This window comes from Choloepus didactylus, chromosome 22 (genome assembly GCF_015220235.1).
Source record: "Choloepus didactylus isolate mChoDid1 chromosome 22, mChoDid1.pri, whole genome shotgun sequence".
Taxonomy (NCBI): domain Eukaryota; kingdom Metazoa; phylum Chordata; class Mammalia; order Pilosa; family Megalonychidae; genus Choloepus; species Choloepus didactylus.
The window spans coordinates 3,982,205-4,006,832 of NC_051328.1; the positions used below are offsets into that span (position 1 = coordinate 3,982,205).

Below are 24,628 nucleotides of genomic sequence, written 5' to 3' on the forward strand. Positions count from 1 at the left end.
ACCCAAAAGAGAAACTCTGTACCCATTAAGCAATAAGTCCCCATCCCCTTTCCCATAGTCCCTGGTAACCTCTAATCTACTTTATAACTCTATGAATTTGCTGATTCTAGATATTTCACATAAGTGAAATCTTACAATATTTGTTCATGTCTTTCTTACTGTACTTAGCATAATGTTTTCGAGGTTCATCCATGCTGTAGCATGAATCAGAACTTCATTTCTTTTTATGGCAATATTCCGTTGTGTGGAGCTATATATCACATTCTGTTTATCCATTCATCTGTTGATGGATGCTTGGGTAGTTTCCACTTTTGGGGTATTCTGAATAATGCTGCTATGAACATTGGTGTGCAGGTATCCGTTTGAGTCTCTCCTTTCAATTCTTTGGCTCTATACCTAGAAGTGGACTTGTCGTGTCATATAACTTTTGCTTTCTTGAGAAAAGTAAGCAGACATAGCTCCTGTTTTTTGCCTTCCCATTCTTTCTTCCTTGAAGGCAGATGTGATGTCTGGAACTACAGCAGCCATCTTGTAATCAGGAGAAGACACACATGAATATAGAAGCTAATCTGTTAAACATGGTACAGAGGAACGATAAGAAGAGCCTAGGCCTCTGGTGGCATCTTTTGGCAGCTGAACTGATAACAAACTGGACTATGAAAAAAAATGTCACTTTGTGTTTAAGCTGCTGTAGTCAGGTTTCTGTTATTTGGTGAAAAGCAATCACAGTTGCTACAATTACAAATGTAAAGCAGTGAGGAAGTAAAACTAGATAATACTATATTGGTGGGATGGAAAAATGAAAACAGCTAAGAGAATTGAAAACATGTCCACACAAAAACTTGTACATGAATATTCATAGCAGCATTATTAACAGCCCCAAAGTGGAAACAACCTACATGTCCATCAGCAAATGAACGGATAAAGTATAATCTCCATACAACGGACTATTATTCAGCCATTAAAGGAATGAAGTGCTGATTCATGCTAATGTTGCAACGTGGATGAGCCTTGGAAACATTACACTAAGCAAAAGAAACCAGACACCAAAGATTCCATATTATTCCATTTATGTCTGGAGTAGGCAATCCATAGAAACAGAAAGTAGATTAGTGGTTGCCAGGGACTGGGGGAGGGGGAACGAATGCTAATGGCTATGGGGTCTCTTTTTGGGGTTATGAAAACATTGTGGGATTAGGTAGTGGTGATGGTTGCACAAATTTGTGAATATGCTAAACCCTGCTGAACTGTACACTTTAAAAGGGTGTATTTAATGGCATGTGAATTACATCTCAAGAAATAAAAAACAACCACCAAAAAATTCCAACTATATAAGGTGAGTATTAGAGATATGGAAGGATCCACCAAAAGGTAGATGGATTGTGATTCCTTCTTAGGAGCAGGAGTAGGACCTGGGCAGGGCAAGAAACAGTTGCTATTCATTGCTAGCATTCTGTTTTCCTTGACTTTTTTTAAAAATGACATATTTGTATTACTTCGGTAAAAATTTTAAGGAAAAGAAAAAAAGTAACATAAGAATCTTTCTTTCTTTGTGGCCTTGGATAAGCTGGCTGCTCCAGTAAGGAAGAACTTTTTCTCTCATTTCCAGGCATGCTGCCAATTTAAACTCCCCTCTTTTCCTGCTGATCTCTGCCAATGTGGTGTCAAACAGAGATGGAGAAACACACTTCTGAGGGAATCAGAAAAAAAGAAAATAAAAGGGAAAGCACATTCTTAACTAATTCACACACATATATAAATTTTTCAGATTCATGACTAGCGCAATGTTTCTCATAGCCTTGAAGAAGTGAGACATATCATAACTCAACAGTAAACTCTTGGTCCTTTTAGGAACTTTTCAACAAGTAAAAGAAAGGAACATATGAAACAGCGATAGCCTGTCATATCACTCCAGACCTAAATTCCAAACCAGTGGGACAAATGCACTTGGCCATGAAAGACAGAACTCTGCAGATACAAAACAGAAGTTGATGTTCCCAAGTGGGCAATCTGTCTTCCTGGGGAAGACGCTTTTCCCCTGCAGATGACTATGGAAGGCCTCTAAGGTCAGATTTTTAACCAGCTGACCTTCAGTGAATCCTCAGGCTCAACTTCTTACAAGATGCAACTCCAACTTAGAAGAAAACATGTTGCACCTTTTCATTAGGTGCCTTATGATTTCAGCAGCTGGTTGAACGTTTTATGGCTGACAGTGAACGTGGAGGGAGGGGAGACTGTGGGTGTCTATCCCACTCACTCCCGCCTTACTTGGGTCTCCCTGCAATTGCTGCCAGATTCATAAGCAGACTTGAACACAAATGGATTTGGAGGTGCATTTACCCTCTTCTGGCTACTTCCGGTACTCACCCAATCTTGGTAAACTTATTTCTATGCCCTATTTTGTGCACTATGTTTTGCTTGGACTAATGGGCAAAACTTCTGTTTTCTAACATTGTCAAAGACTCCCAAGGAAGTCAATTTGTGCACTTTTAATTCTTCAGGCCCAGGAAGGTCTTATCGCATTCAACCTGCATTTTCTACCACCATCTCACACTTTCTCTCTGCTTCCTGAAAGCAGACTGACCTCCATATGCCCTTGCCGCCCCCCACCCTCTACCCTGTCCCCAGGGATCTTTGTCTGAAGGAGTTACTGAGAATGGACAGAGGAAATTGGTTGCCACCCAAAGCCATCAGCGCGTGGTTTTTACACCCAAGGCAAGAAAGCTACCTCTTCCTTCTTGTCAACCTTGTCTTGCCATACGTCACTGGATTCTAGCTTTTGCCTCAGTAACATCTCCAACAAGCCCCCAACAAGTGGGGCCAGATGGGATGATTCCGATTGACCCCAGTTATTAGCTGATACCCTGCTTCCCAAGGGCATTTTCCTCTTGAGTCTGGAAGGCCGACTTTGCCCCAGAGAACTCAGTAATGATGTTAGAATTTCAGCTGCTGTGGGTGAAGGCCTGGGCAGATTTCAACTCCCGCTTCTCACACTGACCCCTATAATGAGGAAGGAGGCGCGTCCCATCTGGGAGCTGGGTGGCAGGATGGCTGCCAATAGTGCCGGGCTCACCTCCTGCCAGTTTCACAACATCTGTGAAAAGCAGTTTCCCTTCCCTGGTAGCTTCGACAGAAGTCTCAGAAATAAATCTCACTGCCTGGTTTGAGCCCTGTGCTCACCCCCATATATCACTAAGCCCAGGTGGGAGGATTCTGATGGACGATGCCTGGGTCACGGGCCCACCCGGTCCAAAATACATGGACTTACTGTGTGTGTGTGTGGGGAGGGGGTTGTAATTGTCAAAAGGAGGGGAATATTGGAGAGACAAGGGCAATGGCTTTCTCCACATGTGCCTACATAAAGAAAAAAAAAAGCAGGAAAGATGAGGCAAAACACAGAGAACGTAAACATCTATTTTAATCCCTAGGCAGATATGACTCTGGGACTAGTCTGTATAGTCCACTTTGCAACTTGCTCTTTTTACTTATTTATTGAGCATTTAAAGTATACTGTGCTCTAAGCAAGGCACTGAGGTTGGTACACTAAGCCTGGGCCCCAAAGTAAGCAGTATGAAAGGTTTTTGATAAAAATTAACAAACTGTCCCCAGAAAGCTTCCCTTTGTTTATATCCCTCTCGCTGTGCCTCGGTGGTCCTGCTTCCAGACCCTGCCCCAGCGCAGCACAGCGGAAAACTGTCCACTGTGGGAGAGGTACTCGGACGTCTCTTTCCAGGAGGCCTCAACCTCCAAGGCCCATCTCTGGGAAGGCTGTAAAATGCATCTTTAACACCCTTCCTCCTTAGAGGAAACCCCCTGTCCCCTTGGGTGTACATCCCTCCAAGGTACTGTTCACAAAATAATTCCCACTCGGTTGTGGGCTGGCGGAGGTTCAAGGCAGGAACATTTAGTAACAGTGTCTTGGTTTGCCAGGGCTGCTATGAGATACCACACACTGCTTGGCTTAAGCAACAGGAATTTATTGTCTCATGGTTTTGGACACCAGAACCCTAAAATCAAGGTCTCGGCGGGATGTGTTTTCTCCTGGAGTCTGTAGCTTTCTGGGGCTGGGTTGCCGCAGTCCTTGGGGCTCCCTCACACGGTGATCTGCCTCTCCTTGCATCGGCTCCTCTCATTTCCACTGACTTCTGGTTGCTTCTGTGTCTGAATTTCTGCTGCCTTATAAGGACTCCGGTCACAGGGGTTAAGGCCTACCCTGATACAAGTTGGCCTCATACAAGATCACAAATGTGTCCACACCTTAACTAATAATAACACCTTCAGAAGTCCTATTTACAACTGAGTTCACAACCACAGGAACACAGATTGAGACTTGAGTGTGTCCTTCTGGGGGACATGATTCTCTCCCTAACACAGGGCTTGGGAAGACTTACTGGATTCCAGGCACCAGGACTGCAGTGGAGGAAACCATAGAATGTGATATGGGGCAGATTAGAGTTGATTCCTAGCTTGAACACTTATAAAGTACATGGCTTTGGGCAAGATACTTAACCTCACTGAGCCCCCAGTAATGTTGAGGATAGTTTAAAAGACATACTATATTTCAATCCCCAGGAAATGTAATATTATTATTATTAATAAATATGTCACAGTGTGGAGCACTGGGACAGGGAACCTGCCTTGCTGGCTGTCCTTTGCCAAGTCCCTGCTCTCCCTGGACAGTGAGGGCTGGTCTGGATTGCCTGCTTGCTCTGAGGTCCTGGGATTTCCCAGTGCAGGGCATGGTGGAGCACAATGCCAGACAGAGGCATGGGTGCTTGTAGACATGCACCTGCAGGTGTGCATAAGTCACGGTTTATGTGTGTGTCTTTGCACTACATGGAGATGCTACCCCGAACCCCTATGCTTCTCTGCCTTTCAGCTTCCTGCCACCATGTCCTGAAAGTCTCCAGGTCACGGTGGCGGTCACTTCAATGCTTTGGAAACAGGAGAGCCTGACAGCAAGACCTTCTGCAAGAGACAAAGATCAGTTCCCGGTGAGTGCTGCTTACCACCCATCCTTCTTCCCCAGGAGACTCGGAAGGCACAAGGGGGCTGGAAGGACCTGGGCCGAGTCCTCAGCAACTCTATCCTGCGGAGAGCGGGCTGGCAGCCAGGCCTGCCTTTCTGTGTCCCGCAGCTAAATTGGATCCAGATGTTGTGGAGGAATCTGATGTTAACAGCCACGTTCCTGGGGCAGCAGTGGAGCCACAGTAACAGCTCCTACCTCCACCTAGAGTGGGGCTGAGGTTTTAGAGGGGCCCTGGACTGGAAGGGACCCCAGGTGGTTTCTTCTGTGGGGCAGGTAGTTGGTCTAATTTAAGGCCAGGTTATCTCTTTCTTGAACTGTCTGGCAGTGATGATGTGCTGGGTCTCTTTCAAAGGTACTTGAATCCCATTCTCCATCTTGGGAATCAGCTCCAGACCAGCTTGATTTCTCGAGTCATTACATGTGCTTTCCTTAACACAAGGCTCTTTCTCCACTGAACTTGGGAAGACCAAGCTGCTCAGAGATGTGAAGGGGTAGAGTCAGGGGCAGAGGACAGGTGAGCCATCGCCTCCTATTCTTTTTGAGCAGTACTGGTCATTGCAGACAATCCTTCCTCCCTTCCTTTCTCCTTTGCTCCCCTCCCCTGCCCCCTTGCCTCACTCCTTCCAGGTGTGCTGTGTGTCAGGCATTCAAAGACACTATCTCCTTGCATGCTCCTGGGAGCCCCGGGAGGGAGGCTGGCATCTGCCCAGGGCAGCTGCTAAATAACTTGATCCAGGTGACAGTAGCAGAGGCTGGTGGAGCCACAGTGTAATCCAGGTCTGGCTGATTCGGGTTAGCGTTTTCCATAGTCTTCCCTGGTGCACTTAGCAGCATGTGCCTGGCACTGGGGATGACGAGGTGAGCCGGAATTCCTGTCCTTGGGGAGGGGCTCCAGGCAGGAGGAAACAGGCTGCTGCAACCAGTGACAGTGTGAAATGTGAGCCAAGAAGGGTGGGGGCGGTTGGCGTGGAGGGAGAGTCGTGGCTGCAGATGCAAACTTGGCTGTCGGCAAGGAGGTGACTGCTGCAGTCATCGTGGAGGCAGAGGCCACGCACAGCCCCAGAGACACTGGGCCTCTGGCCTCGAGCAGGACATCAGTGTGTGATCCTGGATTGGATCCCCGATCAAAACACAAAAATGCTACAAAGGAAATTTTTGAGGCAGGTGATGAAATCTGAATATGGACTATATTTTCGATAATAGTGGTGTGTCTTTATAAAATTTCCTTAACTGATATTTAAGTTGCAGTTATGTCTGAGAAGGTCCTATTCTTAAGAGATACAGCTGGAGTACTTAAGGGTGATGGGGCATGATGTCTCTAACTTAGTCTCCAATGGCTCAGCAAATAATGATAATAATAATAATGTGTGTATATACATACAGACAAAGCCAAGTGTCAAAATATTAGCAATTGGTGAACTTACACCAAAGTTATATGGGTATTCGTTGTACTATTGCAACTTTTCTCTAGGCTTGAAATTTTTCAAAAGAAAAAAAAAATAATAAAGGAAAGAAGTGGAAACAGGAAGAGGAGCCAGCAAAGGAGAACATTAAAAAAGAGTTTGGGCAGAAGGAAACCCAGGAGAGGGTATGTTTCGGTTTGCTAATGCTGCCCTTTTGCAAAATACCAGAAATGGTTGGCTGTTATAAAGGAGGGTTACTTGGTTACAAAGTTACAGTCTTAAGGCCATAAAGTATCCAACACAAGGCATCGACAAGGGTACCTTCACCGGAGAAAGGCCATTGGCTTCTGGAAAACCTCTGTTAGCTGGGAAGGCACATGGCTCGCATCTGCTTGCTCCCAGGTTGTGTTTCAAAATGGTGTTTTCCAAAGTGTTGCTCTTGGGGTGTTTTGTTCTCTTTTAGCTGCAGCTGCTCTCCAAAGTATCACCCTCAGTTGCTCTTAGAGCATTTGTCCTCTCTTAGCTTCTCCAGAGCAAAAGTCTGCTTTTAACGGCCATTTTCAAACAGTCTCTCATCTGCAGCAAGCATCTGGGCCTGCATGGCTCTTTTTAAAGTACTCCAGTGATTCAATTAGGACCCACCCTAAATGGGTGCGGTCACACCTCCATGGAAATAATCCAATGAAAAGTCTCGCCCACAGTTGATTGAGTCACATCGCCATGGAAACACTGAACCAATAGGTTCCAACCTAATCAACACCAATATGTCTGCCCCCACAAGACTGCATCTAAGAACACAGAGTTTTGGGGGAAATAATACATCCAAACTGGTGCAGGGTAGGATCCTGGCAGCCCAGAGAGGAGAGGAGAGGGGGTGGGTACAGGAAGACAACAAAGGCTCTGGAATGGTGGCGTGAGGATGAAGCACAGTCTGGGGAGCAGCGGGGAGATGCTGCCAGTCTAAATGCAGATTTAGGAGTGCAGGAGAGCTGAGGGTCATAGGCTGGAGTGGGGAATTCTGTCAGTGATTTCTCCAGCAAGGAGATGGAGAATGGTGGGACCAGGCTGGGGTTCAGCAAAGACCCCTTAAGATGAAAGAGCACCAAGCCCTTTTTGAGGAAGAGGATAAAGAGCCAAAGGGGCCCACATTATATTTCTTCATAGTCTCATCGCAGTCTGGAGTTATTTTCTCTTTTTAGGTATTTCTTGTCAGTCTGCCTGTCTTCCCCAGTAGGATGTAAACCCCAGGAAGGCTTGTATTTATCCTCATTGCTTTATCCCCAGCATGTGGCAGGGGTTCAGGAAGTATTTTTTGAGTGAATGAATGAGGAGGGGGGAGCTGGAAGGGGAAAGAGGGACTGTAGCTGGGGTAGGGGGCAGGGTGAAGGCCCTGGGGGAAGGGCGAGGCTGGGGAGGAAGCCCAGGCTGTTTGTGGTTGGGGGCGGGAGACACCCAGTTAAGTGTTAAACGAGAAGTGAAAATGGTCCTCCACTTCTGTGTGGCTCCAGAGGGTGGAATTGAATCCAAAGAGGGGATGTTTTAGCTGAGTTCGAGGGCAACTTCTATGTTAAGAGGTAGGACAGTTGAAGGGGCAGGGGGAGTAGTTCTGAGACAGCAGAGTGGGGGTCCCTTCTCTGGAGGAGAGGGACTGGTGGGTCATCGGGGCTGATGCAGATGGTTTCCAGCAGGGGTGGGGCCTGGACTGGGTAGACTCATGCCTTAAATATTGCTCGAGTGGCGACTTTGTGCCAGGCGTGGGACCACACAGAGGAAACAGCTGTGAACTGAAGCGCTCAGGCTACACAGCGTCCAGTAAGGGGTGATCATGGAGGTCCTTTCCAGTCCCTGCCCGCACTGCTGAGTCTGGCAGGGACACTCGCCACTCGCGGGCAACCCTGGAGGCCGGGGAGAGAGAGCTGAGGGACACCAACCTCTGCCCACGCAGAGCTTCTCTACTGAATGCCACCTGCCTGGGCACCCCGGGGCCCCAGCGCTGACCTGATTCCCGGACCGGCCCTGGGCAGATCGGGACCCCCGGCTCTGGTCCAGCTCTCTCTGTAATGATGGGTGGGCTGAGGCACCTCTTCTCTGTTGAGCCGTGTTTCTTCATCTGTATAAAGGAGAACAGTGGCTGTAAATTAATTAAAGAGGAAGCATGAAATCGAGACAGGGCCAGCCTGGATTTAAACTTCAGTTTTCTCCCTTCCTAGAGGTGTGACTAGGAAAATCAGTGAAATGGGCATCTGTGAAATGGGCATGAAAAGTGCACCCTCCAGGGCCATTAACCAAGGTGATTACCTCAGTGTGCAGTAGCAGCTTAGCTAAAGCGTTCCTTTTGTTATTAATAAAGTCCTCTGTAAGCTCTGAAGGGCTGCACACATGCTCGTCATCATCATTAATAATCAGCTTAAAGCCGTGAACTTGAGGCATTTACGAAAGAAGCCCTCCGTAGGGATTCCCAGTCTGGCTGCATCCGCATTCCTCAGCTAAGCTGGTCTGGGAAATCATCCAGGACTGCAGGAGCCAGACGAGCCCCTCTCCCTAGGGGAAGGGCCTTGTTTTTACTCTACATACTGGAGTCTGCCTTTCCAGAGAGGCCTCTTTCTCCCAACCCCAGCCCATAACTCCAGTCAACATGAGAAAAGCTTCATGGAAATCCCAGTTGAAGACAGCAAAGTGGCAGGGTACAAAATCAGTGGGATTTCCGTACACCACAAGGAATCCGAAGAGGAAATCAATAAAAATAAAATCCTGTTTACATAGTAACTAAAAGAATAAGCTATCTAGGAATAAATTTAACCAAGGATGTAAAGGATTTGTACATGGAGAGCTACAAATCGTTCCTGAAAGAAATCAAAGAAGGCCTAAAATAAATGGAAAGACATCCTGTGTTCATTTCATTAAGAGTTAATATCGTTAAGATGTCAATACAACTCAAAGTGATTTACAGATTCAATGCAATCCCAGACAAAATTTCAATAGCCTTCTTTCCAATCCTCAAATTAATATGGACAGGCAAGGGGTCTCAAATAGCCAATATCATTTTGAAAAAGAAGCACAAAGTTGGAGGATGACTTTATAATTTTAAGATTTATTACAAAGCTACAGTAATCACAACAGTGTGGTACTGACACAAGGACAGACATACAGACCAATGGAAGAAGACATAAGAGTTCAGAAATAAAGCCTCACATCTTTGGTTAATTGACTATTGACAAAGGTGCCATGTCCACTCGATGGGGAAAGAATAGTCTCTTCACAAATAGTGCTGGAAAAATTGGATATCCATATGTAAAAGGATGGAGGTGGAACCTTATTTCACACAAGGTACAAAAATTAACTCAGTATGGATCAATGACCTAAATATAAGAGCTAAAACTATAGAAGTCTTAAAAGGAAACATAGGGAAATATCTTCAGGACCTTGTATTAGGCAAACAACTCTTAAAATTTACACCCAAAGCACAAGCAACAACAACAAAAAAATAGATAAATCGGACTTCATCAAAATAAAAACTTTTGTGCATCAAAGGATATTACCAAGAAAGTACGAAGACAGCTTATAGAATGGGAGAAAATATTTGGAAACCTAATATATATCTGATAAGGGTTTAATATCCAGACTATATAAAGAAATACTATAATTCAATAACAAAAAGACAAGCAACCTCATTTAAAAAATGGTCAAAGGACTTGAATAGATATTTCTCCAAATAATATATACAAATGGACAATAAGTACATGAGAAGACACTCCACATCATTAGCCATTAGGGAAATGCAAATCAAAACCACAATGAGATACCTTTTCATACCCACTAGGTGACAAGGATGCAGAGAAATAGGTAGACTTGTGCATTGTTGATGAGAATGTAAAAAGGTGCAGCTGCTGTGGAAAATAGTTTGACAGTTCCTCAGGAAGTAAAATACAGAATTACTACATGACCTGGCAATCCCGCTTCTAGGTATATACCCAAAAGGAACTAGAACAGGTACACCAGTGTTCATAGTAGCATTAGTCACAATAGCCAAAAGGTAGAAGCAATCCAAGTATCCAGCAACAGATGAATGGTTAAACAAAATGTGGTATATACATGTCTTCATTTCCTAGCCTCTAAGATAAGTAACTTATAGTGGGTTGGCTTAACAACAGGAATTTGTAGGCTCACAGTTTCGAGGCTAGGAGAAGTCCAAAATGGAGGCATCAGCAGGTGATGCTTTCTCCCCAAAAACTGATGTTCTGGGGCTGGTTGCTGGCAGTCTTTGAGTCCCTGGCTTTTGTCAGGCTCTTCCCATGGCTTTTTAATTTTCTTTCTCTATGTCTGAATTTTATTCTTCTTATAAAGGAGTCTAGGAATCCAGAGTCATGTTCAACCGGATTCAGTTGGTCACACCTTAACTAAAAATAACATCTTCAAGAGATCTTATTTACAACAGCTTCACACCCACAGAATGGATTAAGATTAAGGACATGTTTTCTTTCTGGAATACATAATTTAACCTACCACGATGCACGATGGAGTATTATGCAGCTGTAAAAAGGGATGAAGGTTTGATATATGCTTCAACATGGATCAACCTTGGAGACACCACGTTGAGTAAAATAAACCAAGCACAAAAGAACAGCTATTGTTATAATTTTACTTATATGATATGAAATAACTAGAATAGACAAACTCATGGAGACATAAAGTAGATTAGAGTTTACCAGAGACAGGACTGGGGGATGGAGAGTTAATGATTAAGGGGCACAGAGTTTCTACTTGCAGATGAAAGTGATGAAAATGGGACATTTTATGTTGTTTAAATGTCAGCACAATTTAAGAAGAAATCCAAGCTGAGGGGCATTCTACAAAATACCTGACCAGTTCTCCTCAACACTGTCAATGTCATCAACAACAAGGAAAGGCTGAGAAACTGTCACAGCCAAGAGGAGCCAAAGGAGACATGAGGACTAAATGTGATGTGGTGTCCTGGGTGGGATCCTGGATCAGAAAAACAGCATTAGGTAAAAGTAAGGAAATCTAACTATGGTATGGATTTTAGCTAATAATAATGTATCAGTGTTGGTTCATTAGTTATGACAAATATAGCATGCTAATGTAAAATGTTAATAGTAGGGGAATCTGGCCGTGCAGTATGCGAAGACTCTTCTGTGCTCTCTTTATACATTTTCTGTAAATCTAAATCTATTCTAAAGTAAAGAGTTTATTTTTTAAAGTACCCATTAAAAAAAAAAAAAGATTTTCACCAGAACGGTGATTATCCCAGAGCAGGAGGTGGGATATGGGATAATTATTATTTTCTGCCTTATTCTTTCAGATAGTGTTTTTTGCATTTAGTACACCAAATTTTTAAAATTTAAAGAAAGGAAGGAGGAAAAGAAGATGGAGGGAGAAAGAAAGAATGGAGGAAAGAAAGAAAAGGAAGGCAGACAGACAGAAGGAATTAAGAATGATAAAGGGCATTGCAAGCACACAGTCAAGGCCGAGTTTCGGGGCGCAGGAGGGGGCTGCTGGCGGGCCTGGGTCCTGGAGGCGCCTTGGTGCTCCCCTGTGGCCTGGGTTCTCTTAGGACCCCATTATAGGTTTTCCAAGAGCTGCCCCCTTCCGGAGCTGAGGGGCCCCGAGCCGCCATCTCGGTCCCAATCCCAGCAGCAGCCCACTCTCCCCTTGGGAAGCTGCGTCTCTGCTGTGCAGGGGGCTGGGTAGGTCTGGCCGGTGGATGACTCAGAAGCGCTGAGAGAACCAAACATTCCATTGCCCCAGCCCAGGGCTTTTCATGTTTCTCCAAAACCCTCTGAGAGCCAGGGACTCACCCCAACCCCCAACCACCCAAGAGAGGCAGACGGCAGCTGTGCACCTGCTGTCAGCGGGGGTCTGGCCCTTAAAATCCAGAAGAACCAGGTTTGAACCCCTGCCTGCTCTGGGGGGCCCGAAGTTTTTCCCAGGGGTGGGGCAGATTCCCAGAGGCAGCTGCACGTTCTCATGCTTGGTTTTTGCCTTTTTGACTCTTCTATGCCTGCTGCTTCTACTCTGCACCTGGGGACCCCTGGACAAACTCAGCCCCCTTGTTAGTTTCTATAAGAAGGAAGGAAGGAAGGAAGGATGGAAGGAAGGAAGGAAGGATGGAAGGAAAGAAAAGAAAGAAAAGCCATCCTCAAAACAAAAATAAAAAAACGAAAGCCATCCTCACCAGGAGCTCATGAGTGAGGAATTTGTCTGATGTATCTCAAGAAAGGGTCAGCTGTGGACTCTTTGAGGGCCTTCCTGGGTTCCTCCTGGCTCCTTGCCTGGGCTGCCCCCTCGGCCCCCTCCGTACCCTGCTCCTAAGCCCTCCGTTCACAAAGCTAGACAATCCCCCTCGAGTTGCTGACTAGTCTGGCTCTTATTTGTCACCAGAACCTCTCCAAGTGCACAGCAGACAGCCCAGCTGCACGTTTGCTGGGGGCCACCCTCCACTGACGGCAGCTGCATTTTTATTATTAACCATTGTTTTTGAAGTATGACATAACAGATCGAAAAGTGCACACATACGATATGAATTTCAACAAACTGAACACACCCATGTAACTAGCACACTGAACAAAAACTAGAAGACGACCAGATCCAGAAGCCCCCTCTGACCTCCTTCCCCAGGGATAACCCTCTCCTGACTTCTGCAGCAGAGCTCGTTCTGGTCTTCCTGTCAGTGGAATCACACCGTATGTGCTCTGTTGGTTCTGGCTTCCTTTTCTCTACAGCACGTTTGTGAGACTCATCCATGTTGTGTTGCAGCTGTGGATCTTTTATTCTCATTGTTGTGTGGTGTTCCATTACGTGAAATATCACAATTCTTTTATCCATTCCCTGCTTTATTGGCCTGCTATTTTATTTACAGTGCTGCTGTGGAAGGTCCTACTGTTTCCTGGGGACCACGTGCATGGATTTCTACTGGGAAGGAATAGGGGGTGCATGTTTCCAAATAGCTTTCCAAAGTTGTAACAATTTACATTTCTGCCAATAGATTATGGCAGAGCATTCCAGTTGCTCCACATCCTTACCAACACTTGATAGTTACTAAAATATTCATTTTAGCCTTTCTATTGTGTATGGCTGTGATTTTAAATAAAACCATACTTTTTGCTAAACAACAATAGCTACCATACAGTAAGCACTTCCCATGAGCCAGGCCTGTGCCGAGCACTTTACATGCATTATTGTCAATATTGCTTTTAGGAGCAAGACTGAACTCGGGGCCCACACAGCCTGGTCCCTGCCTTGCCTCACACACTGCTCCTTCATCTCTGTCACAGCCCCCCTGGCCGCAGGGTGTTTCCTTCCTCCTCCCCTCCTTCTGTGGCCTCTCAAGGGGAGGGCAAGTGCCTCCACTGTATGCCTTCAAAGCACCATGTACCATAATTTTTCACTTGTGCATGTGCTTTTCTGATGGTCTCTCACCTCCATTAGCCCAGAAGCTTTGGGAGGGAACTGCTTCTGGTTTTGCTCCCCATTTTTTCCCCAGTTCAGAGCCCAGAGACTGCCACATAAATGGCCCTTGTATCAATTATGACTTGGTTCAGTTGTGAGTGACAGAAAACTCAAAATGATGGTGACTTACAGAATACACATTTATTTCTGCCTCATGTAAACAGAGTCCGGTGGTAAGCAGCACAAGGGAGGAATGGTGACCCCACGATTATCAGGGACCCAGGCTGCGTCTACCCTGTTCCTCTGCCATCCCCTGCCGGTGGCTTCTACGCCACGGTCCAAGATGTCACTCTCAGGAGAAAGGGATGAGGCTCACGCTTCCCATGCCTGACAGATGCTTTCCAGAAGTTGCACACACTCCCTCCACTTACATTCCAAAGTCACACCACCACAAATGTAAGGGCATGGGGAAATGTCACCTAGACCAGGTGGCTGTGTTCCCAGCTAAAGGTTAGGGCTCTATTTCCAAGAAAGGGAGAAAAATGAGCAGAGTCTGCCACAGCCTTCAATAAATATTTACTGAATGAAGGGACCATCTCATTTATCCTCACAACAATCCTCCTTAGAGATGAGGACACCGAGGCACAGAAGTTGAAGCAACATGCCTTGAGATGGTAAATGGGGGCCCTGGAATCTTGGAACCCCCACCTCGTTTTTGGCAACTGCTGGCTTCCCGTGGTATCTGAACACTGTTGTCCCCACCCGGGCCTACTCACCCTCCATGCAGCAAGTCTGTGGGAACTTTCAGCTCAGGCCTGCTCGGTTCCCACAAGTCTGGGGTCCCACAGCTGGGAAGAACCAGAAGCTTCCAGCCCACCCAGCATGGGGCTCCATCCAGGGAGTGGTGGAAGTCTAAGGCTAGGTCCATGAGGATATGGCCTTCCACACTCCCACTGAGGGTTCTGATCATATAGGGGGGATCCTGCTTGCTGACATCAGCCTCCTCTGCTAGGACCCCCGATCCTCTCCTTCCCTGAGGCCCCCACGAGAGCCTCTCTCATCCTGCTTGGTTTCCCTACGGCCCACTAACCAGGACCCCACCTCCCGGCACAGAGCCCCAGACCCCTGGATGGGGGAATTGCTTCTTGGCTGTGACCGCTGGTCACGGGGGTGGGCGGGAGTGCCCCCACCCAGAGGCTGCAGCGTGAGTCAGGAGCTGCCGGGAAAGCAGACTTGTTTCTGGGCGTCTGGTCCTGACAAGCCATCCTCCCACCCTGCCTGTCTGCTGTCTCCCTGCCTGCCTTTGACAGGAGCTGCAGACTGGGGTGAAATGCCTCCTTTCCCCACCATCCCAGTGCAGCCACCAAAACGTGCAAACACAAGCCTTTGCATAATCCACAAGGAATTTGGCCTCCAGGTACAAGGCTGTCTGTTGACTGCTGCGTGGTGAGTTTCATCCTCCTAGAACTTTGCTTTCCCAATCTCTACTGCCCTGTACACAACTTGGGCTCCTCTTGGGCTCCTAAATAATGTTAAACCTCTCATCATTCATTCATGCACTCACTGCATATTTACTGAGCACTTACTATATGCCAGACCTTGGGCTAAGTGTAGGAGATAGAGTTGTGAGCAAAGTCAGTCCTCATGGCCTGGCAGGAGATGGACATTATTATATAAATACACCAACGAGTGTGGGATTACAACATGCCCAGCGTGCCCCAAAGGAAAAGGCATGGTTCTGTGCAATCATTCGCTCTAAAGATATTTTCTGAAGGCCTTCTCTGTGCCACGCTCTGTTCCGTGATGGTGTTTCTCAGAAAGTCTAGGCCCACAAAAGGGGGAAGCAACCTGAGTGTCCCGCAACAGGTGGATGGATAAACAAATGTGCTGTATCTATACAATGGAACAGTGTCCAGCCATAAAAAGGAATGAAGCTCTAACACCCGCTCAGCATGGGTGAACCTGGAAGACATTATGCCAAGCAAAATAAGCCAGACACTAAAGGACAAATTTTATATGATTCTGCTTAAATGCAATATCTAGAATAGGCAAATTCATAGAGACAGAAAGTAGATTTAGAGGTCACCAGGGGCTGGGGGGAGTGGGGAAAGGGGAGTTATTATTTATTGCTTAAAAGAGAAAGAGTTTCTGTTTTGGGTAATGAAAACATTTTGGTAATGGGTGGGAGTGATGGTAGTACAACATTGTAAATGTAATTAATGTCACTGCATCATACACTTAAAAATGGTTAAAAGGGCAAATTTTATGATATATATAACTATATATCTATATATATATATCTTACCACAATAAAATTTAGAAAGAAAGAAGGAAGGAAGGAAGGAAGAAAAGAAGGGAGGGGGCAGGAAGGGAAGGATGTGGCGGGGGAGAGAGAGAGAAGGAAATTAAATTGAATACTGGTCAAGCTGGGGGGTCAGGCTGTCTGGGGGTCAGGCTGCCTGAGTTTCAGGTCTGGGGTGAGTGGGTGGGGAGTGTGTTCCAGACTGAGGGGAGAGCACGTGCACAGCCCCTGGCACTTACTGTTAAGAGGAAGGCACTGGGGCCCAGGAAGGAGAGTGTGGTAGGGAGTAAGGGGTGGTGCTGGGTCCCTGTGCCACTTTCTAGTGCATTTCACTGGTGGAAATGAACCTCCCCCAGGTACCCTCCACTCCCTGTCCCTGGGGCCCAGGAGAGCCATCAGACGGGCCTTTCCATGAATGGGAAGGGGTTGCTGGAGGGCAGGCATTAGAAGTCAGAGGCAGGCCTGGCAGATTTCCCTCCTGCCTCCACCCCCCGCCCCCCCAGCAATCCTGGACCATGTGGAGTTGTCCAGTCAAAAGTGAGTGAAACCTACTAAGTGTCACCCTGGGGACACTGATAAATGAGGCTCAGCTCCTGCTGGAGAACTAGAGTCTAGAGTAGCAGCTGTCAACCCTGGCTCTATGTTGTAATCGCAGGAGGAACTTCAGACCAGTTGAATCAGAATCTCTGGGGGTGGGACCCGGTGTCAGAACTTTTACAAGTTTCTCAGGAGATCTGGAAGTGCACTGCAGGTTGAGAAACACCGTGGGAGAGATAGGGTTGTGCACAAGCATTAACAACAATAGTGCAATAGTTCTAATGGTAACCACGCTAAGGGTACAGATCCTGGTCTGCGAGGGTCAGAAGAGCCTTTCTCAGGAAGGGATCCAGAGGAGGGGTCAGAGCATCTCAGACCAAGCAGGGTTGGGGTGGGATGGAGTAGGGGCTGGGGAAGGGTTCCAGGCAGAGGGAACAGCATGGGCAGAGGCCAGAAGGAGCAGGAAGGACCTGAGGTCTATGCTAAGGAGTTTGGACAACACCCTAAAGCAAAGGGGGAGCCACTGAACGGTTTCAACAGAGGAGGGGTATGATCTATGGTGGTCATTCCGGCTGTGGTGTGGAGAACAGTTTGAAGGGCAAGAGGGGAGCCGGGAGAGCAGCTGCGCCTGAATTCATCACTGTCTCCAAACCTAGCTGAAAAGTTGGTGGCAGGGCCATCTGTGTCCCTGGGTATAAAGCAGGTGCTCAGTAAACATTTCTTGATTGATGTCCTTCTTTTCAATCCAATATAAAGCACACACACATGTCCTTGAGGAAAGGGGGAGGAAAGACTAGAGAAGATGGATTGGGACACCTGGTTCTTCATACGTCTTCGGTTACCAGTCAGGCCTGCACCCACGGTGGGCTGGGTCAGAGACCACCCTCCAGAAGACGTGAGAGATGATAAAGTGAACAGGTATGAAGACCCGGTGTGGGGGACCCATGCTCCTGGGGACACACCCCATCCACCAGCTGCCCAGCAGTTTCCTAGGAATTGGCAGCTTCCTGGGGACCTGGGTGGGAGACCCATCCAGAAAGGGCCCCGGCTCCTAGATCAGAAGCAGGGGTTTGGTGGGACTGTCTTGATGCCTGTCCTGGTTTGCTAATGCTGCAGAATGCAAAGCACCAGAGAGGGATCGGCTTGTATAAAGGGGGTTTATTTGGTTACAAAGTTACAGTCTTAAGGCCATAAAGTGTCCAGGGTAACACATCAACAGTTGGGTACCTTCACTGGAGGATGGCCAATGGTGTCCGGAAAACCTCTGTTATCTGGGAAGGCAACTGGCTGGCGTCTGCTCCAAAGTTCTGGTTTCAAATGGCTTTCTCCCAGGATGTTCCTCTCTAGGCTGCAGTTCCTCAAAAATGTCTCTCTTAGTTGCTCTTGGGACATTTATCCTCTCTCAGCTTCTCCGGAGCAAGAGTCTGCTTTCAACGGCCATCTTCAAAATGTCTCTCATCTGCAGCTCCTGTGCTTTCTTCAAAGTGTCCCTCTTGGCTGTAGCTCCTCTTCAAACTGTCACTCACAGCTGCACTGAATTCCCTCTGCCCCTCAGCTCATTTATATAGCTCCACTGATCAAGGCCCACCCTGAATGGGTGGGGCCACGCCTCCATGGAAATATCTCATCAGAGTTATCACCTACAGTTGGGTGGGGCGCATTTCCATGCAAACAACCTAACCCAAATGTTCCAACTTAATCCCCACTAATATGTCTGCCCCACAAGATTGCATCAAAGAATATGGCTTTTTCTGGGGGACATAATACATTCAAACCAGCACAATCCCCAAGGAGTAAAGGGGGGCCTGTTTCTCTACTGAGGGTTCTAGCAGGGGGCGGGCAGGAAGGGTGCAGAGTTCAGAAGGAACCCGCTCGCACTGTGGAAAGATCACCTGGGAAGTCCCAGCCCAGCCAGGTGGTTGGGGGATGTCTGGCCCAGAGAGTTCTTCCCGGGAGGCCTGTCCTAACTGACAGGATGTGTTGTTTGCTCCCAAGGAAGCAGGTAGCAGCCAAAATAGCCCAAGGTGGGGCCGGGAGGGGTATGAATCAGCTGAGGCTGTGGGCAGAAGTTAAGACAGGGTGTGCTAGGAAGATGATGCATGGGCTTTGGGATCAGACAGGTCTAGGTTTGAATCCCTGAGCCTGTCTGAAATCCTTTATGAAATGGGGATTTAGGAAGACAGTGTGTGGACGTCACATTCATCATCTGGCACATGGCAGGTGTCTGAGAAGTGGGGAATTTTTCTTTGATCCCAAGACGGTCTGAAGGTGCTGGAATTGCCCTGAAAACCCAGCGTCCTTCCAGGGCCCCCCAGAGGGAAGGACTCTGGCCCCAGGCAGCAGCGCTAAGGGGAAGGTATGACTGTTGGCCAAGAGCAGAGGAGGAGACACACAGAGAAGCAAGCAATCCACTAGGGAGTGGGTGACGAGATGAATGAGTGGTCCAGAGCAAGCAGCAGCAGCCGTGGGCTCTAAGTGTGGGAGGCCACCCAGGACCTTGGGCAGGCTCAGGGGCCCAAGAAGTCAATCCTAGCAATGAGACTCTGCTAGAAGTCCATGCAGAAGTCTAGCTCAGGGCTTGGAGTGCCAAAGACAGGTTCTGCCCAGGGTATTGGAATCCCTGGGCTCCGGACCCTCCCCCATGTTGGTAGGGAAATGGCTCAGTGGCCCCTGCCACCCAGCTTCACCCAGCTTTTGGGGCCACCATTGGTGACCAAATTTCTACCAATAATAGAGCCCTGACCATGAGATGAAAGTGCCTGAGTTCTTAAAATCCACCTCCTCCCCCAGTGCTGTAGGGCAGCCCTTGGCTCCTGGCTGGATTCAGGCCTGCCAGGATCCCCAAGGTCTCCAGGGAATGTGCCCCATCTGGCATCTGTAACAGTGACTTGCAGGAGCTGGGAAAAGCGTGTTGGGTTTTGCTTTGGAAGCATGTGTGGGAAGACAAAAAAAAAAAAAAAAAAAAAAGCAGCCTTTGTTTGGGAAGCCAATCCTGGCTGGCTGGTGGTTTCTATCCCCTGGTAGTGGTTTCTATCCCCTGGTGGTGATTGTCTGCTTTTCTGGGCCTGCCCGTAAGGCCCTACCGAGCAGGCCTGGGGAAGGGGCTCCCCTCTCTGCTCATGCAGTTATTGCTGCACTTGGCACCACTGGCACAGAATCTCAGGAGAGCAGGGCTGGAGGGGCCCTCAGAAATCAGTTAAACCAGCTCTTCACTCCACAGTTGGGGAAACTGAGGCCCTACCACACTGTCACCCAAGGATATGCAGCAGGATGGTTTACTGAAACAGGTAACCAGTGTGCTGGTTTGGATGTACTATGTCCCTCAAAACACCATTGTCTTTGATGCAATCTTGGGTGGGCAGATGTATTAGCGTTGATTAGATTGGAATTCTCTGATTGAGTGTTTCCATGGAGATGTGACCCACCCAACTGTAGGAGATAACTCTGATTAGATAATTTCCATGGAGGTGTGGCCCTGCCCGTTCAGCATGGGCCTTGTTTGGTTTACTGGAGCACTATATAAGCTCAGACAGAAGGAGCGAGCTTGCTACAGCCAAGAGGGACACTTTGAAGAATGCACAGGAGCTGAGAGAACAGCTGAGACAGACATTTTGAAGACAGCCGTTGGAAGCTGGTGCAGACATTTTGGAGAATGCCATTTTGAAATGCAACCTGGGAGCAAGCAGACGCCGGCCACATGCCTTCCCAGCTAACAGAGGATTTCGGGACACCACTGGCCATCCTCCAGTGAACACACCCGATTATCGATGCGTTACCTTGGACACTTGATGGCCTTAAGACTGTAACTTTGTAACCAAATAAACCCCCTTTTATAAAAGCCAATCCATTTCTGGTGTTTTGCATTCTGGCAGCATTAGCAAACCAGAACACCTGGGTGTGCTTTCCACCCCAGCATGTCAAGCATCCCCTCAGATGTGAAGTCAGGACTGTGATGGTCCTAAAGCCCAGGGAGGAAATGGATGGCGTGTGTTTTCCAGGCAGAGTTCCTCAGAGAGGGCTTTGTCTTATGAAAGGGCATGTCCATTGACAGGACTGGACAGGCTGTCCATGGTGGGGAGAAGATGAGGCCATGAGCTTTGAGAGGGGAGTGGACCAATCCAAAGAGCTGGAGTCCAGAACGATGGCGGTTTTCTTCAAGGTGGAGACCTGGGTGCCCCTCAAACCTAGCACTTTCGGTCCATAGGGTGGTTGTAGGGTAAAGGCTTTCCTGTCTGTAGCAGCCTCAGCAACACCTGTGTGGCAAACCCGGCCCAGAGACCTCTGCCTTCAAATGGACCTCTCCAGTCTAAACCAGCAGTCCCAGCAGCAGGGATGTCCCAGCCAAGAAGCTGGGAGTCCTTGTACAACCCCAGGCAGGGGAAAAGCCACAATAAATGGCTGGTATTGGATCTCAACAACCTTGGTAAAGTGGGGCTCCAAATGAATTTAATTTGATTTAGAAAGACCAAGAAATTTGATTTAGAAATACCAAGAAACATGCCATTTCTTTTACCTTGAGTGCCTCGGCTGCTTTGTGCCTGTTAAAGGTATTTTTACAAGTTTCCTTCAGTGGGTCTGGCAGTTTCCCATGGCCTGACCTGTGCTCACGTTGGCTTGTGTCCCCTTCAGGGACACCTTTCCCTCTTCTCTGTCGGGCACTGTCCTGTCTGGAAGCCCCCCTTATGTCCCTGCGTGGGATCGGTCCTCTCTCCTCCCACCCTGGGCACGTGGATCCTCATGTGTCCGTCTCCATTTGCCCACTCTTGCCCCCTCCCTGTTCTCCACACAGCAGCAGAATGAGCTGTTTGATCAAGTTGTTTCTTGGCTCATGATGCTCTTAGGCTACAAACCTAAATCCATGGCCTGTGGAGCACCACACCCTCTGGCTCTGCCTCCCTTTCCAGGCTCACTGCTTGCTCCTTGGCAACCTCACTCCAGGCATAAGGGCCTCCTCCCTTGTGCTCAAATGTGCCCAACCCCTTCCCAGCTCAGGATCATCCCATATGCCATTCCCTCTGCTTGGAATGCTCCTTTTCATAACCTGGCTAACTTCAGCTCATCCTTCAGGCCTGAAGTTTTGCTTGCTCTGGGAGGCGTTTACTATTTTCCAAAGATGAATGCACCAATGTATATCCCATCCCACATGCTCTTCTTACAAGACAGTGATGCTCCTTTTCTGAGGTAGGCTCTGTTTCTTCCCCCTTGAACCTGTGTGGAACTTGATAACTGCCTCGACCGGTAGAATATGGTAGACGTGACAGGATTTCCAAAGCCTGTACAAAGCAATATGGCGTCCTCTTGGCTCCTTCTCTTGGGATGCTCATCCTTTGACCCCAACACCATGTGTGAGGAAGCACAGGCCACATGGAAAGGCCACACGACCATGTCCTGACCAACAGCCCTAGCTAGGCCCACACTGGAGTGAACAAGTTTCCAGATGATTCTAGCACTCAGCCTTCAAATCTTCTGGCCGAGTCCCTAGACATCCTGGTGCAGAGACAAGCCATCCCCACTGTGCCCTTGCTATATTTCTGACCCACAAAAACAATGAGAGATAATAAATGCCTACTGTTGTTTAAGGCACTACATTTGGGGGTAATTTGCTATTCAGCAAGAGATAACTAATAGACTAACCAACACCCTTCTTCCTGTCCCCTCTCATTATAGGCTTACAGCACCCCGTACTTTCTTCTTTACATTTATCATCATTGCTGTTACGACTATTTATATGCTTGTTTGAGTTATGTCTTACTCTGCTACTGAGGCATAAGCTCCAGGAGAACAGGAACCATGTCTGTTGTTCCTGTCAGTGAGCAGAGTTCCAGGTTCTGTGTTCAGAACAATCCTTGAATGAATGAAGCTGGTGGGAGGCAGGAGCCTGCACCAGAGATCTGGGCCTCTGGTTGAGTTCTAACCCTTCCAGGCATCTCTTCTCTGCTCCCACTGGGCTAGGAACCCATGCTTGGCAGGCAGCTCAGCACCAGCAGGGAGGGCGAGTAAGGAGGCAGGAGGAGCACTGGGTGGCAGATGGGCTGATGGCAGGGGATGTGGGGTGGGCAGAAGGCAGATCCCAACAGCCGCCAGAGCAGGACACATTCTGGTCTTTGTTGCTCTGCCTGACCCTGACCTGCTTGGCAGCTCTTCCTCCTGGTTGATGATGCTTTAGTTTCTTCCCATCCTTGGGACACAACTTGCTAATTCCTGCTGGGGCCCTGTTGTTTCTCCTTGGCACTCCCAGCACTACCTGGAATGCTTTGTCCCTCTGCATTCTGATGACACGTGGCCACTACAGCCTTTCAAATCCACTGTTCCAGTTTGCTAATGCTGCCATTATGCAAAATACCAGAAATGGATTGTCTTTTATAAAGGGGGTTTATTTGGTTACCAAATTTACAGTCTGAAGGCCATGAAAATGTCCAGATTAAGGCATCAACACAAGTATACCTTCACCGAAGGAAGGCCAATGGCATCCGGAAAACCTCTGTTGGCTGGGAAGGCATGTGGCTGGCGTCTGCTGATCTCAGCTTGTGTTCCAGCTCATCTCTCAGCTCTTGTGCATTCTTCAAAATGTTGCTCTTGGGCATTTTGTCCTCTCTTAGCTTCTCTGGAGCAATGTCAGCAAAAGTCTGCTTTCAATGGCCATCTCCAAAATGTCTCTTTTGGCTGTAGCCAATGTCAGGGGTTCACAACTCCAAGCATTTCTGAGCTAAGCCAGCTGGCTTCTGGGTCTGTGCCAGCATTTTTAAAGGACTCCAGTGATTAAATCAAGACCCATACTGAATGGGCGGGGCCACACCTCCATGGAAATAACTCAGAGTTATCACCTATAGTTGGGTGGGTCACATCTCCATGGAAACACTCAATCCAAAGATTCCAACCCAATCAACACTAATACGTCTGCCCACACAAGACTGCATCAAAGAACATGGCACATGGGGGGACATAATACATCCAAACCGGCTCACCCACCCACATGCTTCACCTCCAGGAAGTCTTCCAGGGTGAAGCCCTAATATCTTGGGTCATCTTTATCACCTGTCACATTAGGGCTTGGGCACCTAGGGGCTAGCTCTTACTACAGGGAGCAGACAATGACATCCTCAGATCACCTCCAATGAGTAAAAAGTGACTAAAGCTCATAGGGATAAACAACTAAACAAAACAAACAAATACCCCCCCCCCCCACACACACGCACAAACAGTTCTCTTGAGACATTTTTCATAATCTCCCAGCTGTACCTGCTCCGATTCATTACCATAATGACCTACATCTCATGAAGAGCAACAGAAGCTTCAGAGGAGAGATGGAAAGCATAAGCCTTGCCTCTAGCTGTCCTGGAAGGTTTCCACCCGATACCCTTGTCTTCTGCCTCCGATGTCTTCTCTGAGGTCTGGTGGATCCTCCCCCATATCCAGCATACATTGGCTGGATGCCTTGGCGTGGCCCCTTGTTTGGGGTAAGGGAGAGTCCTGTGCCCCACTTTCATAGTCCCAGGGATTTTTTTTGTTCCAGTTCTCTAGCCTGGTGAAAATGTTAGCATGTTTAGAGGGTCACTGAGATTTATGTTTTGTAATTTGTGTAACAGCTTTCATGTCCTTTGGCCATTCCAAGAGTGACAATCCCCTTCCCACCTTCCTCCATCCACTCACACTTGGGAGGCTAGCTAATCCGTCTGTGCGTGCACTGATGTTAACTGAAATCCCACAAACCAAACAAAGGGGAGATGAAGGCAAATAGAGTACAGATTATCTCCCGGTGGCTCTGTCTACAGGTGAGGAAATGCAGGTGGGGGTGATGTGAGGGCTGTATCAGTGACTGACCTGGGATCAGCCAAGGCTGTGTAAACTTCAAGTTCCTCCCTACCACTCAGTCTGGGTACCCAGCAGTCTCCATTTGACTCTGGTTTCGTAGGACCCCTTTGTGCCTCCCTCTGCAAATGCCATTCATAT

General features: G+C 47.8%; 1 protein-coding gene across 2 annotated transcripts in view; it reads right to left on the minus strand.

Annotated features, from left to right (window-relative positions):
- Positions 1 to 1,646: 1,646 nt before the first annotated feature.
- Positions 1,647 to 24,628, minus strand: part of N4BP1 (NEDD4 binding protein 1) — a 108,110-nt gene continuing 85,128 nt past the window's right edge. Inside the window, exons 7-8 of one of the 2 annotated variants that reach the window (XR_005213781.1) lie at positions 8,431 to 8,542; positions 1,647 to 1,690 (exon numbers count right to left, since the gene is read on the minus strand). Coding sequence is in view for 1 of the 2 variants with exons in the window: in XM_037815625.1 (XP_037671553.1) it covers positions 8,539 to 8,542 (4 nt within the window). In the remaining variant the exon portion in view is untranslated. Of the gene's footprint in view, positions 1,691 to 8,415; positions 8,543 to 24,628 lie in introns of those variants that run through there. The other variant, XM_037815625.1, reaches the window with a different exon arrangement.